The 17,186-nt window shown below is 39.3% G+C and overlaps 1 protein-coding gene across 2 annotated transcripts in view; it reads left to right on the forward strand.

Annotated features, from left to right (window-relative positions):
* Positions 1-17,186, forward strand: part of bcr (BCR activator of RhoGEF and GTPase) — a 108,479-nt gene that overhangs the window by 45,426 nt on the left and 45,867 nt on the right. For both annotated transcript variants that reach the window (XM_059357797.1, XM_059357798.1), the window contains exon 2: positions 14,955-15,139. In XM_059357797.1, coding sequence (XP_059213780.1) covers positions 14,955-15,139 — 185 coding nt within the window. The remainder of the gene's footprint in view (positions 1-14,954; positions 15,140-17,186) is intronic.

Here is a 17,186-nt window from a genome sequence, read left to right on the forward strand (position 1 = left end):
GACACAGCACCAAAAAACAAAACCAAAAGGGAAAACAAAGCTCGTTCCTAAATGCAAGTAAAATTGAGGGTTTGCTTTTAACTTTCATCTAGCCGGGGGGAGGGGCAAAGTTTGAATAGTGTTTACAAACAGTGAGCAACAGTTCCTGCATAGTATGTCTTTAAGTTATATGTATCACATGAGGCCTCAAGTTGGTAGTAGGCTCAGTAGGAGTTGTGGCAATAGGAGTAATAGTGGTATCACATGTGTGTGTGTGTGTGTGGATCTGAAAATGATGTGGTACAAATAACCCAAACAGACGTGTCGATAGTAATTAGACCCCTGTTGAACATCAGTCTGTCAGACGGATAATTTACCTTTTATTTGTGAAATATTGAGCTCTGTCATATATTATTGCTCAATCATTCATCTGTGAAAACTGTCAGCATAGTGTCTCCAATCAGATCCGAATGGAGGAGGAGATGTGGCGGTCCATTCATCACTCATCATTGATAACTTTTAAGTGTCAAATCTTCTATCACATGCCAGACATTGATGTAGAACAATCACTCGGTACTTCAGTTTTCACATCTTTGAAAGCAGGCTCTGTCAGACTGGATGAAATGAAACAGGAGCAAAACTCAAATGTCATTTCCCTCTGTTCGAGGCTAAAACAAAGCCAAATGAAATGTGGAGAACAGTTATCCTGATGTTAGCTTCAGGTTGAGATCAATAGATGGATGGGATGTTTGAAACATTTGTTTAAATTACTTTTAGTTCGGCTGTCTGGAAGCACTCATGGAAAACAAATAATCCCCACAGAGCCTCTCTTTTCACATCAAGCTGTGTATCATAATACATCCAATTTTATCACTCTAGCCAGATTTCAGATCAGATACAGGCAATTCTAGGTTTAGTTGTATATATTTATGTGGTAAATCAATTGTTTAAATCCACTTTGTTCAAGTTGAGTAGAGACGCTTTCAAGATTACGAGACATGACAGTATTTTTAAGGGTTGGTTTGTGTGTCAGTAAGGGCCAGGTTCCATTCCTTATCTAGTGATTTTATTGATTGGGGCAGTAGTACTGTTTGTTAATTGGATTTCAGCTCCCCTGCTCCTCAGGCATACATGGATACACAAACGCACACATGGAAACACACAACCCATGTGACCTCTGTCCCCACTCCTCCAATGCGTTAACCTCTAACCTCCAACCTTTGCTCTGCTTGGAGCCTTGAGTGCCTCCACCCTCCAGCAGCAGACACATGATAACACTTGTGATTGTGTTGTAATATTTTTGTTATATCGGATACGCGTATGTTGTCTTTTTATTAGCCACATTAGCGGTATGGCTCTGTTGATGGCATTGTTGGTCAGATGATCTGTCTGCCACTTTAAACCAGACTGAAATATCTCAAAAACTTCTGAATGTATTTTAATTAAATCATGTCTATAGTTATATGGATCCCAGAGGAGAATCCTCATGACTCTGATGGTCCTCTAGTGTCACAAAGAGGTGGACATCTGTGACTACCCAAGAGCCTGAGCTGTACTTTTTCTATTTACCGCTAAATAGCAAATGTAGCATGGTAGCTAATGCGCTACATTAAATCCTGCCCATGATTAACATTATACTTGTCAGCAGTGTAATGTTAACAGTGATAATAGCATGTTATTTACAGGGTGTTAGCATGCTGAAACTAGCATTTAGCTCATAGTATGGCTATACTTACAGTACAGCATGATGTGGATTCTAGCTTTGTCTCAGTTCGGATACTTGCTTGTACACTTCCATGTATTACATTGTGTTTGCTACGCTAACTTAAATTGTGCATGAATTTCGACAGGGTAGTATTGAACGTTGCGACATGTGACTACTTTTTTATCTCCATATTATGACTTCAGTGGCACTTTGTCAAAAATACACTTGTATGACTTACATTTTTGTTGGCTTTCACTATAGCAACCGCAACCATTGCAACTTCTCTGCCACAGTTTTCACAAGTTCAGTGATTCCTTTCTGCTACGTAGCAAAGATAGAGGCCATTGAGGATGATTATTGTCCAGTGTTCCACTTACTTCTTTCTGACCTATTTGAGGTTCACCATCTGAGGAGTCATAGTGCCATTAATTTTGCCATAATTTGAGTGTGAACGCACTTATGCATCTAACAAGTTGCGGAGAAAATTGAGAGACACAATGTCTAATTATGTTATAAATTATTAGATATAACTCTAAATAAATGACCAGCCAATGAGTATCGAACAATAAAAGCTTATTGCTTATAACCTCCATCTCCTCTAGTTTATATTTTCTGTTTGGTTTGTTAGTCTATTTGTCAGCAAGATTACGAGAAAACTATTCCCCCGACTTTCATGAAAATTGGTGCAAAGGTGTAGCTTGGGCCAAGGAAGAACCTGCAAAAATTGTATCTAAGTCACAGGCAGATGCACAAATCATTCTTTAGCTACACTCTCCAAAATGATCATAGTTATATACAATGCTATCAGTACAACTTGTAATAAAAGGTTTTTTTTTAAAACTGCAGCCCAACAACTGTCTTCTGGTCAGTTTCAGTCACCATTTACACATTTTTAGCTTTTTCTATCCAGAATTAGGAGTTGTCATTGGGATATTTAGATGTGGTTTACACAACAGGACTTTCCTTCTCCAAACCACATGTTTATGACATTGAATTAGGTCGTGATGATCTGTTTGAGTCCCACGTTGGATATTTGTTAGCATCTTTACACCAAGTGCAACAACTGTTGCAACGATAAAGAAGTATTTCTGTCCGTCCCAGTCGTTCTGTTTTAATCGAGCACATTAGAGCATTTAAAACCCACACATTACTTATGATGGGCCGCAGAGTGTTTTGCAGATAGCCACAGAGGTTTAAGTGCCAGCTTCAGTGTAGATAAATTAATGAGGCTGCTCTCCACCCACACTGAAACACACGCAATCGCTGCGGTGCTCATGATGCATGAAAGAACGTGTCAGAGGGTTGAGGTCTGCCCTCAAGATTTACCGCCGCTGTGAGATCGCAGAGTGGCTCCTGCAAAGGCCAGCGTGGAAGGGAAATGAGAGGAGAGCTGAGACGCAACAACGGGGCGAGACACGCTGAGGAAAGGTAGTATTTAGAAGAAGAAAGTTGAAGAAAGAAAGCTCCTGTTGTGTAATGTGAATGGAAGGAGAGGAATGTGTTATTAGTGCTTTTACCTCCAAGACAATACACATACCATAAATACCACTAAAGACCCTGCATGCTAAATTCCCATAGTCTATCATTTGCTGACTTAACAACCTAAAAGCCAAGCATCTTCTATTTTTCATCACACATTACCATCTTTGCCCGTAGAAACCGCAGTCTAATGAGCGCCGACCACGTTCCAGAGCGGAGCTGGTAATTTAGCATGCTGTATTATTAATCAGAGTCTCTGTGTGATTTTGCAGCAATTTGAACGCTTATTTCCCCCATAATGCTTCGGGGGTCGGGGTAATGAGTCTCCTTCCTAATGACTTTAGCAGTTGACAGAGAAGACACGACAGGCGCTTGTGGAATCAAAGGTTTGTCTGGCAGGATGAGGGTAGAGTGATGTGTGTGTGTGTGTGTGTGTGTGTGTGTGTGTGAGTGTGTGTGGTTGAGCGTGTGTCCACTGAGACAGGAGAGCGCTCTCCTTGAAAGTCTTGTGTGATCAAAGGAAGCGTCGGCAGGAAGGAGCGAGAGAATAGAGAAGATTTAGACTGAAACAGAGCGAGCAGAGAAGCGGCGGGTACAGAGGAGGATGTAAAACACACAGCGCCGAGGGAAGCTGACACAACGTACAAGATACGACATGTGGCTGTGTGTGTGATGGGTTGTGTAATTATCTTTGTGTCCATGTCTTTAGTTCTACTGTAATTATGTTTATTTTTGTGTTTGGGTCATTTTCTTCTCTATGTATCTGCCACCTGCCTGCCTGTCTGCCAACTTTTGTCTTCTTCTCACTGTCTCTTTTCATCCGTCTTCCTTTTTATCAATATCTATTCCTTGTCTCTGTGTTTGTCTGCTCCCATAATCTATACCTCACTTATGACAGTGATGCAGTTTACCTCGGCAGCAAACTCTTGTAAAGGATGATACTCATGAAAAACTAAATTGACACCTGAAACTCTAGTATGTGAGAATTTCTCTGCATTGTTTCATTTTCATTTCAAAGCTTTAGTTTTGAACTGTTGGTCGGACAAAACCAGACATTTGAAGGTTTTTATTCTTCCGTCAGAATTTAAATTGCCATTTCTCACCTTTTACAGTAGTTGACAATTCATTGATTAATCAAAATAGTAATCAGATTAGTTGGTAAGCAAAAGTATTCATTGCTTGCTAAACTTTTCAAAAGTTATTTTTAGTCGGAAGAGGTCATCAGGTTGACCCCAATCACCATACATGCTTCCATTAAAGGTATAATATGCAACATTTCTGCATAAAAATGTCTAAAAAAGACGAGACCTGTGTTATATATTCTGATGAGTTGTGCACACACATTATCCCGAATGTCTCCAACAATGATCAAACCCAGATAAATCTCTAATTTCATTTAAGCTAAGGGTGCATTTCACTTAATCACTTAATCAGAGAGTGATAATAAATCATACAATGTCACAATATTATACTCGGTAACAGTGAAACAGCATTTTTCTGCCACACAGCATCACTTTTCATTAACTGTAGCCTTTTTTCAACACAGTAATCAGATCTCATTTTTTATATGATCATACAATATTGATCCAATTTACTACAGAATATGTTACTATGACAAGTGGCTCATTCCAGCCATTAAGCTAATATCTACGGCAGTGGTTCCCAAATGGTGTTAAGTCCAGGTGTGACATGGAATTTTGTGGCAACCATACGCTATGTTATGTAGTGTTGCGAAAATGAGTGTCTGCTACTGGTAGCAGGAGATCATCATGTCCTCATACATATATATAATAATTGCTATTTAAACAAATGGTTAATGTTGTCAAGCGGTCGCAGGTTGTTTAGCTTTAGGCACAAAAAGAGTTAGATGGAGGTGCTGTGGCTTGGCCGACCGACATCACTTGCACCTGCTGAAACCACCAATAATGACCCATATTGCAGAGCATTTGAAAAAAAAAAAACAACAATACTTAATTAAAAATAAAAAAAATGTTTTGCAGTTGTAAAAAAAAAAGACTGCAATTTCTATTGAATGTAGGCTACAAAACCACTGATCTAGGTTTTGGTCAAAACATTTCCTAGTAAGGCTTTATAGAGACACTTTAAACAGTAAATAAATGCTGGAAGTGAAGTAGTTACAAGGTTGATGTGACTACTAGATGTACTGAAAGAATATGAATACAGTGTGCCTTGAGATTTTGTCTTGCATTTTGGTGTGTCTTGGGCACAAAAAGTTTGAAAACCGCTGGTCTATGGTAACGTTAAAATGTTGCAACAATGTTCAACACAATCATGAAGTTACTTTTAGTATGATAGATACCAGTGCTGTGCTATCTCATGATTGGATTTGCAAACCCAACGTTATTTACAGTAGCTGTATGAGTAATCACTCCTCTAGTGATAAATTAGCAAGTTAATGTTACACTAGCCATTAGACTGAAATTAGATAATATAAGTAGACTTAGGGCTTGGCAATGTATCGATATAAAATATATATCGATATAATTTTTAATGTGATATGGAATTAGACCATATCGCATATCTCAATATGGTTCAGATTTTTTTCTTTCTTTATATATAAATGCTGCCCTTACTAGGGTTTGTCATACTTGGTTCTTTTGTATTGTTCATTATTCTTTTCTCCGACACATATATTTATTTCAGAAAAAGATTGGCCTTATTTCTTATTATCTTATTTCATAAGCTATTTTTATTTAAGATATTTTTTTATTTAAATGTGCACTTTATGGAGCTTTGATTTTTCAAAAAGGTACTCCTGTTGTTATACAGTATTAATGTTAACTTAAATAAACAGTTTCAATAAAACCACTGGTGACATGTCAAATTGGGCTTTGACTTTGACTGAACATTTGCTCTCACTTTGCGATAAAAATATCGGAATACATATCGCTTATCAATATTCAGCCTAAATATATTTGGATATGACTTTTGGTCCATATCGCCCAGCCCTAAGTAGACTTGAATAAATGTAACATGAATGAAATGTTAGTCAGCAACTATGGTTGTTTACAAATGAAGACAACAACTCCCGGAGTCCCACACTACTCCACAACATCATCAAAGTTTTGATTGAGACAACCCTAGTGACAGAAACTACATACTGTGCATTCACGGTTTAGTGAAGAATGACACGACTTCTACTCAGAAAGTTTCGGATCACAGTGAGCAGCATACTGAGCAGCCACAGGCGATGCTGCAGGTGGATCAAACTCATCCATAGTAGCAGCCTGGCTGTGGCATCTGATATTGTTTCTTTCCCTGTGGCAGATGTTTATGACATGAAGAAACACGGACAAACATCTGTCCCCGTGGGTGATTTAGGAAAACACACATTTGAACATATTTTTGAAAACCTCCTAACACAAACTAGCATTGTGATGCCACAGAGCAAAACCACAAACACGCAAATGGTGTGTTGGTGGGATTCCAGGCCATGCCCTTTCCTCCTGCATGTCGCCTTTTTCTTTTATCTTTCATCCGTCCATCCTGAAACAATGGGGTGATCACATCACTGCAGGGGGCGCTGTTAGTTTTTAAAGGAGCAGCCCCTGTGACTTGGCGATCGCCCCAGCTTTATAAGTGAAACCGGCTGCTGCTGAGTTGTTTCCACAGAGATTATCAACGCTGAGGCAAAGAGATTACCTCCAGGAAACAAATTGGTTTATTATGATTTCTCAATTCCAGTAAGGTTGATAATGCCAGGAAGCGGTAACAAGGATTTCATCAACGTGAGACGGCTGTGGTTGCTCGTTGAAATAGTATTCATAATAAATTGACTACAATTGGGAAAACAAGATGAGGGTATTTTCCTTTTTCATAATAGTGAATATGTGATCCTTTGGCCCTCTCAAAGGACCGATAAAATCACAAAAATAAATTCATGAAATAAACAAGCTTCCAGGGACACATTGCCTCTGCAGGGATGGTGATTTGTGTAGCCAAATACACACTTTGCTTATTACACGGATTCCGAGGCAGTCGTATCTTTTACAGCAATTCTGTGAAGAACGCCTTTAGGATTCATCCTTATCTTGTGAGAGTCCCAATCTAGTTACACTGAATGGCTTCTATGAGGGCTGCAAAGTGCCCACTGTAAAAGCAAAGAACTCCTCTATAAACCGTCCCCATGCTCACATCTTCTGAGGAAAAAGAGCCACACCTCAAGATTTTTACGCTTAAACTTGGAGATATCGAGGACTTCAAGAATAGAGTTCAATTCATGAGACTCCTGCGTCTGCCCTCTAATGACAAGATAGTGACATTTATCAAATTAACTTCCGTCAAGTGCCCGTGCAGTCGCAGGAGGATTATGAGTGAGACGCTGTGCTCAAGTTCATTTGACAGCATGTCTGTCCCCCCCAGCGATGCTGTAGCTGAGCCTTCACTTTAATTTCCACAGCTTTCCACTTTCACTCATCTACCAGCCCCCCCTCTCTTCTGTGGTAAATTGTCTCTAAATTGGATATTTAAGGGGGTGTAGGAACTCAGGGGAAGTGGGGGGTTTCTGTCTTTTTTCTTTTCTTCTATATGCAGCCGTGACTTCCTTTTCCTTCAGTTTACAATTACAGTATATATTTTTCACCTTTTTTTAAGAGGGCAGTCATGAAAATATACAGGAGAAAGAGATGCATTTTATTTATCTCCACTATCCAGACTCCCCCTCTTTAATAAGCTTAGCCCTCCTGAATCCAGCATGCTGTATATGAATCAGATTTAAGGTCGGGGGGGGCTGAAGGAAGCCATTAAAACACACAATTCGATCTCTGATTACATTCTCCTCTCTCGTCAAGTATTAGGATTAAGAGAGAGGGGTCTGAGTGTTGTAGCGTAACATTAGGACCCTATGGGGCTGGGTGGGGCTTCGAGGTAAGTGTGTGAATGTATTTATGATTGTGTGAGAGAAAGGGACAGAGGTGGGGTTATATTGGCAGTGTTGGGATGACAGGCCTCCTACTATAAAGGCGTCAGCAGCCCGGGCAGATTTATGACGGCCACGCTGAGTGGAAAGCATGATGGGGGATGGAGAGGCGGCTCTTACTATCGAGGATATCTTATGCCTCCTTAGAGAGTCTCTGCTTCTCTCTCTCTCTCCAATTTCATGGCTCTCAGTCTGTCTCATTGTCTTTGTCTTCTCTCTTTCTTACGATTGTACTTTTCATAATTATTTCTGTCTTAGCAGTGGCTTGTTTCCTCATTTTTTTTACTTTCACCCCTCCTACCCTGCAGCACCACACAAAGCGCTGCAGGGCTTTAGGCAACAATTGTTTCCTTTGTCTGCCGGCCACAGCTCTCTTTATCGCAATTAAACTCAGACAAGCTTTCTAATTCCCAGTCTGTGTGAGAATGAGAGGCAAATAGAGGGTCAGCTCATTCATCTTTTAAGCTGTTGCACTTTAGCACTGTTACAGTATGAATAGATGTTGTATCCATTATGGCTCAGAGCAAGAACAGGCAAAGGGCAAACAGAAGAGGTTTGAGAATTAAGAGAGAATAAATGGGGGATAGCATGAGACAAAGAATCAGGAGTGGCCTCTTAAAATTACATCACACTAAAATAAGACATAATTAAGCAAGCAGGTCTCATAGTACTGGGTATCATTTTTACATTTTCAGTACTTGTGGCCTTACTGACTAAAAATATTTTATTTTGTTTGACATTTTAGGAAATGTGCTCCTTTGCTTTCTTACTGAAAGTAAAACAAGGTGCTTTTCTCGTGTCTGTATGCTAAATATGGAGCTACAGCCAGCGGATGGTTAGCTTAGCTTAGCTTAGCTTAGCTTAGCTTAGCTTAGCATCAAAACGGGAAAGAGACACCTTTTTAGCACACTTAAACACTTTTAAAGGAATTAAATGAGCAGATATAATTAAATTACTCACTATGTGTTAACTTGAAGTCAAGGTAAACTTCATTATCCCAAATATTGAAATTCGGGGGGTTCACAAAACAGCCATAAAAAGAGATGTAAATTCAATAATAAAATTGAGTCTATGCCAGTCTGGATAAGTAGCTTTTACTGTTGTGATAAGTGGCCTCCATTCGCTTAAATCCAGTAAGGATTTGGCCATTTTATGGATTCTTTGTTCACTGTGGGGGCATGTGAGAGGTAATAATAAGTCAGCAATTCAAGGCAACGTGCGGAGAGTAACAAATATTCAGTTTTAAGATGAAGTATCCTTTTAAATCTTGTTTGTTTCATCTGCTTCCAGTCTTTATGCTAAGCTAAGCTAAGCTAACCATCTCCTTAGTCGAGCTCCATACAGTCATGGAAAAAGGTATTAGACCACCCATTTCTTTCTTCAATTTCTTGTTCATTTTAATGCCTGGTACAACTAAAGGTACATTTGTTTTGACAAATGTAATGATAACAACAAAAATAGCTCATAAGAGTTTAATTTAAGAGCTGATAGCCATTTTTCAGGGTTTTCTTAATAATGATTTTGGTTATTATCAAGAAAACCATGGAAAATGTCTAGATATCAGCTCTTATATCTGGTCTAATATATTTTCCATGACTGTGTTTTGCATACAGACATGAAAGCGGTATCAATCTTTTCAAGAAACCAATATACACATTTTCCAAAATGCTACAGTAAAACAGTACTTTTGGTAATGTTTTGATCCAGGCACATTTCGATCTGTAACAAACAGAGGTTTGAAGCCCTGAAGCCCTGAAGCCCCAGTCTCCTCAGGTTCTCTGAGAGTTACACACAAACCACACAACCAGATGCACAATCCATTATTTTCAAAGTGTATATTTAGCTCCAAAACCCCAAATGATGCACTACACACACACACACACAGTACACATAAGTTGTAATGTTGCAAACAGCTCCCATGTGCAGTATTTGAAGTCCAAAGTCTTCTATAATATAGGACGTCCATCAACAGTTCAGTGTCACATGACACCCTGATACCCTGATACCCTTCCCACCTCGTCTGTGATATTGTTTTGGAAAGACCCATGTGTTGCCATGGCAGCGGAGCAGCAGCTATTCCCCATGTGATTGCAGTTTTCCACCTGCAGCAGGAAAAAGACCTGTTCCCCTCCCAAACACTGTTTCCATGTAAACATTTTACAGGAATGTGTGCATGTGTGTGTGGAACAAAACTGCTTTTATTTTTGCCAATAGCTCCAGGAAGAAATCAATGGGTTGACTGTTTTTTGGAGAATGATATAAGGCACTTCTGTGTGCGTATGTGTAATCCTTTCTGTCATATTTGCAGTTTTTCATTTTCCTGCGGGGGGAATCTTTAGGGGGAAACAAGACAAGAGGAGGGGGGAAAGTGAGGGGAGCTCAGTTGCAGGAAGAGGAAGATGCTGATCTGTGAGCAGCATGAGGATGAAGAGGGCAGCTGTATAGGCCACAAATCAGCAGAAACACAAGCGATCTGTTCACAAGAAGGATAGAGAGAAGAGACAGCAACAGCTAAAGAAAGGCGGGTAGATATATGTGGAGATGCAGGGGCATGTAAACAAAGAGCGTGAGAGACAAACGGAGAGAAAGTGACTCAAGGCGGCGTTGGAGGCATCGTCTGGGCCAGAGTGAGGTCATGAGGACGTGGACAGACTGAAGCCGAGTGTTTGACCACCACAGGCTATAGTGACCCATTAACAGACTTGTAAAGCTCAGTACCTCCCCCACTGGAAACTGCTGGTTTCAACATATACAAGCCAATACGGTGACTAGTAATGGTCTCAACCATTTTTATCCATGGGAACGTGTCTGGGTTGTCTTGTTCAGTGGTGTAAGAAGTATTCAGATCCCTTACGTAAGTAAAAGTACTGATACAACACTGTGAAATGACTCCACTACAAGTAAAAGTCCTGCATTCAAAACTTACTGAAGTAAAAGAACGAAAGTATCAGCATCAAAATGTACTGAGAGTATCAAAATGAAACGTACTTGTTATCAGTGGTGGAATGTAACTAAGTAGATGTACTCAAGTACTGTTCTTTAGTATAATTTTGACATACTTATACTTTACTTGAGTATTTCAATATATGTGACTTTATACTTCTACTTCACTACATCTTAGAGGTAAATATTGTACTTTTACTCCATTACATTTAGCTGCCAACTTTAGTTACTTTTCATGTCAAGATTTAACATGAACAGTATATAAATGTATAATGTGTATGCATGTTTATAAATAGAACCACATAAAATGCTGCTAACATAATCAATATCAATAATAATGATCCAATCATATATTTAGAATATATATAACAATCCTAGTGGATCCATTCTGCATAACATGTACTTTTACTTTTGATACTTTAAGTTCATTTTGATGCTGATACTTTTGTACTTTTACTTCAGTAAGTTTTTAATTCAGTACTTTTACTTTTAGTGGAGTAATTCTCCAGTGTGTTATTAGTACTTTTACCTACGTTAGAGATCTGAGTACTTCTTCCACCACTGCTTGTTATGCAGAATGGACCCACTTAAATTGTTTTATATATTCAAAATATATTATGTTCTTGATGCATTTATGTAAGAAGTACGTAAGTAAATGTTACTTTCCACCACTGGTCTTGTTTAATGTTTAAAAGCAGATCAACTGCAGCTCTTGTATGGTTTTGTACCTTAGAAACAAACATTCTCCAGAAGGCACACAGTTTAGTCAGAGTCAGGGCTGCAGTGATTCATTCGGTATTTCATATATTATTATTATTATTATTCATGACTGTGGTTTTAGGTCTGTGACTGTGCCCCCTTTTAACCGAGAGGTGGTTACAGCCTAAAAATTGTTGTTTGGATCGTCAATATTTCTGCCCTCAGGGTTGTGTGGGCACTACAGGCACACACACTTATGCACACACACATCCTCAGTGTGTTTCTAGTGACAGAATTTTTCCAAAGCAAGGAGGTAGAAAGATTAAAATAAGTCAGCTAGAGATGTAATGCCCTCTACATGAATATACAGAGGTTGGGTTGGGAAACAAAAAATAAAAACACATGCCAGTATGCCACTCACTCATTTCCCACTTGGTGTTTTTCACATTCACACCCTTTATTTTTAGAGGAACAGTGAGTCAGACCTAAAAATGTACATGGCAGTTTTGTGAGAATGAATGCTGTTTGTTTTTAATGTTGTTTCTAAAGGTTAACAAGCTCTAAAACGGTCGGATTACGTAACTCAGTGATGCTAACTGGCATTAATACAGATAGCTGCACGCCGCTACAGGCTGAATGTGTATGTAGGTGCTTTGTGATAACATTAAGTTTGAAAAGGATACAAAAAAACAAAGTTTAGGATGTGTGTTAATTAAAAGAAGCAGGCAGGAATACTGGCACAGAAGCTAAATGGGCAGCAGCAAAACATATTTTAGCCGCCTAAAAAAGGCATTCTTAAAAAGATCAATATCAGCTTAAGTGTATGCTATATCTGGAATATTTTCCCTGCTTGACTTTGCCATCAGACAGCCCTGTTTGAAGTTTACTCAGGGGGAACTGAAGACTTTGTGTGCTCTCATCAAAGCCACCAGACTTCTTTTTAAAAGAAAACAGTAATTTTACATCACAAAACAGGGGAGCTGCTGGTCAACCACTGCTTCAATCTGTTTGTTAGTGTTATTGTGTGGCTATGGTGAATCTGAACTAACCTTTATAAAAAATCACACAATAACAAACAAACTAAAGGTTTGCAACATTGATAGATGAACTCCACTGTCGTCCTATCTGTGTCTGATGAAAAGCACTCAGTTCATTCTTCAAATCAGGACGTATCGCCATAATCTCGGCGTGAATGCTAGCTAGCAAGCTAGCTTCAGCCTCTCCCTGGCTAGGCGAGTTAGCATCAGCTTTGTCGTAATTTTCCACGGCTATTTTCTCATTTTTATCTGTTCTTGTAGTTGATTTACCTCTACCTTTTTTAAATTTATCCCCTTCCATATTTGCTCAGTGACTTATCCCGTTCAAACCTTTGAATCTGGGGAAATATTCCTAGTGGGTGGGAGAGCTCTCTAGCAACCTGCCTTCTGCTGCATCGTGCCAACCGGAAGTCCAGATCAACTCCTCTGTGAGGTAGAATTACTGTTTTTGTCAATGGAGTCTGGGGGCTTTGACCAGAGCATAAAGACTAAAGTTCCCCCTGTGTAAACTTAAACAGGGCTGTCTGACAGCAATGTAAAGCAGTGAAAATATTGCGTACACTACTGCAGGTAATACACCAACTATGGATAAGTACCTCACACAGCCTTAATTCAATAGATCCAAGTTATGTTTTTGAGCAGGAGTTTATGGAAATTCTAAAATATACAAATATGTGCAGGGGTTTCAAAATAACAGCATCAACACATACGACTAAAAATGAATGAAGAATGTGTAGTGCATTACTCAGTTTGGTTTGCAAGGTTTGGCTTTGAGGGAAGAGACTGTTTGCACACAAACACACACACACACACACACACACACACACACACAAACACACACAAAGCCTCTATGTTGGTCTTTGCCTGGCAGGATGCCGTTGGTCGAAGCAGGCGCAGTGGGCAGCACCCGCCCACAGGCAGCAGCGAGTACACGGAGCGAGCTGTGGGTGGGCTGAAGGTCAGACAGGCCCTGAACACACTGGCATTGTTCTTTCTATCTCTTTCTCTCTCTTTTTTCCTCACGCGATGACCTGCAACTTTAAGAGCATATGTCTGTGTATGTGCTGGTGTGAGCCAAAAATTCATAGAGTGGAGGCACAGAAAACAGGATTGGTATTGAAGTAGCTGTTTGTGATCTAAAACTACAGAATGCTTAACTACAACGGACTGTAGTGTATTGTGTGTGTTTGTCTGTTTGTCTCTGACTTGAAAGTGCCGTGGCATGTTATTAGACTGAGTCAGCACAGAGGAGGCCCGGCCAGCTCTCTGAGAAGTGCGGCTCTGTTGAATCCAGGAGTGGGAGGAGATGAGCAAAAGGTCTTCTGTGACACTCAGAGATGCATGTCTTCCCCTCAGCTGTTACACATCAGATTCCCCGAACCGCTGACTCTTCCTCTTGGAAGCTGAACAATCTTGAACTCACCAAAGCCTCAACTTGAACTTGAACGAGTGTGACGTTGTAAATCAAGTGATTTGTAGTCAAATTGTAGTTTGTTTGCATCCAACTCATCGACCCTTTTCTAGTCCTTCCTGCCTCTCCTCGTAAAGGGCAGCACACATAATCACACAAAAAAAACCCACTTTGTGCTCGCTGAGCTGTTATTTCCCACAGAGAAAGTGATAGCGCCCACCGCAGAAGCAGGTCAGAGGGAGGTTGCTGAAAATTTCCCTGGAGATGCTGCGCTCGGTGTTCAAATTATTTGAACCTTGACCCAGTTTGTAGTTGGCCTCTTCAAGTGCTTTCTCTCAGAGCTTTATGTTTTTGTGTGAGTGTGTTAACAAAGATGCAGGGGGGAACTCATTTTGTGTGCCCCAGTTTCTAAAACCGCATTAATTAGTGTCGGAAAATTAACTCTGAGCATGAGGCCAGGCAGGAAATGTAAATGTACCCAGTGTGAATTATAATGGCAAAGGTAACATGACTGCATTTTGGGTTAGATTGAAGCTCACTAAAGTTCGAAATCTATGGTGCAAGGGACTGTTTTAAACCATTAAATGTCAGTGTTATATCCCCCTACCTTTTGTCCCTTTTTAAAACAGCACACAAAGCTTCACAGTCAGCATGTATTTGCAAATTTGATTTGTGAAAAAAGATCTACATGTCTGCATTAAAAGTGGTTAAAAGAATGTAAAAGGCTCTAACTTTGCTAACTTTTGTTTTTTCTTGCCACAGATGGTCATTTCACCGGGACCCCTCCCTCGTACGGTTACGATGCAGACCGCGCAGAGGAGCAGCGAAGGCACCACGACATCCTGCCGTACATCGATGACTCGCCGTCATCTTCACCGCACCTCAGCTCCAAGAGCCGCAGCAGTCGGGACACCCTCTCCTCCGGATCGATAGAGTCCTCCAAGTCGGTCAGTATCCATCTCACCATCTCCTACTGCTGGACACTGAATAAGCCTCAACTGTTATCTTCCTTTAAATAATCCAGCTGCAACACAACAGGTGAAAAGGTTAAAAAAATATAAATAAATAAATAACAAACAGATATCTCTATGAAACTTCCCCAGTTGATAACGTACATTTTTATTTTTTTATTTGTAATATTTTTTCATTTAAATAATTTATTTCATAGCGAGTAAAACCAACAATAAGATTATTTTGTTTAAACATTTTAAGATAATTTTAATTTGTGCTACATGTTTTCTGAAATTTTATTTTTGAATACACAAGTGAGGAATAATCTCAACTTTTGGTGAATTTAGGAGAAATCAACAGACACAAATAGACAAAGTTTAGTAAAATTAAAAATTAATTCATACAGATATCTCTATGTAACTCCCCCAGTTAACTAACATTAAGATTTTTATTATTTTTTAACTTAAATGATTTATTTTCATACCGTGTAAAACCAACAATAACAATTCTATTTAAACAATTTAAGATAATTTTAAGATAATTTGATTTAGTTTTTTGAAATTTTATTTTTATATATACAAACAACGACTTATCTTTTGGTGAATTTAGGATAAATCTATAGACACAAATAGACAAAGTGTTTTAAAAATACAAATTAATTCATAAATAATAATAAAAACAAGTGTGCATTTTTGGATGTTTTCTTCACAAGTAATCGAAGAAAAATAGCTGAAAATCTTAAAATTCTAAAATAAAAAAACAATGCTTCTACGTTATGTTTCTCGTCTGAGAATTTTAAATACCATTTAAATATACAATTCTACAAACATGGCTGGAATCACTCTTGCAATAGTTCTATACTTTGACCTCTATATATCGCAGGAAGTGGGCTAATCTATTCTTAGAGCAATTCCACTCCGTCAAAAAGCTGTCAATCGACGATAAATCAAATCTGCCGTTTGAGAGGATTGATAAAGGACAATATCGCCTGCCTCATAACCCCAGGGGCAGTCAACCAGTGAAGAAACTCATCCCCCCTTAGGAGTGTGGCTTTCTCTCATCCAGGGTATTAGGCAGAATTACCTATCACCTCCATCACTGCCTTCATCCTCTTACCCTCCCTCCTTTACTCCTTCTTGTCTGCGGAAGAGAAAACCAGTGATCTATGACGTCTGGTGCTCTTAAAAGGTTACCATGGCGAGGATACACACATGCACACACACACGCAAAAAAACCTCAGTGTCAGCAAAGATGAACACGAAGCCAAATGCGGCACATTATTTCTTGCACCGAAGAATTTTGTAAGCAGCAGATGAACACGCTCAAGCCATATGTTTGATTAGGATGGAGAGGTATTGTGGGAGAATGTAATAGGCTAACGCGGCGTCTCTCCACTGTGCCCTTGGAGGAAGTAATCGCATCAGTGGTCATGAAGCGGTGTCGGTTACTCCGCCCCCTCGGTCTTCGCTCACTGTCTGCAGAATGAGCGCCTGTCAATCTGATTGATGGCTTGAATCTGCCAATAAATGATGAGTCCCTTGACTGCATCCAACCTCTGACCCAAGAGCTGGGAACTCTCGCTGATTTTAATTTATACACACACATATCATGTCGTCTGTACTACAAGCCAGTGATTTTTTTTTCTCTTGTCTCACAGCAGAATGACACATTCATTGTATAAGATGTTGAAGATGATTTGAAGAGTAAACTGTTTGGATGCAGAATCCTGAAAGAAACTCGACACTGTGCACTGCGAAAACTTGTCCAACTGACAAAAAATAAGTAATAAATAACTAGGATTAAGTAAATACATGCTTGAATCAAGTAAAATTATCTGCCAGTGTAGATATTTTCTTTGTAAGAATTTACATAAGTAAAAATATCTAGGCAATGAAAAAAACAATGATAGCTTGAAATAAAACCAAATATACTTATTTTGAGCAATTGTGGATTGAATAGCCCAACTGTAGCAGCATTAAAATAAGCCAGCAATACTTGAAACTAGCACGTTTTGGTGGTAGAAAATGCTTTTGAAATAGCATT

Source organism: Centropristis striata, chromosome 19, assembly GCF_030273125.1.
Source record: "Centropristis striata isolate RG_2023a ecotype Rhode Island chromosome 19, C.striata_1.0, whole genome shotgun sequence".
In the NCBI taxonomy this organism is placed as follows: Eukaryota; Metazoa; Chordata; class Actinopteri; order Perciformes; family Serranidae; genus Centropristis; species Centropristis striata.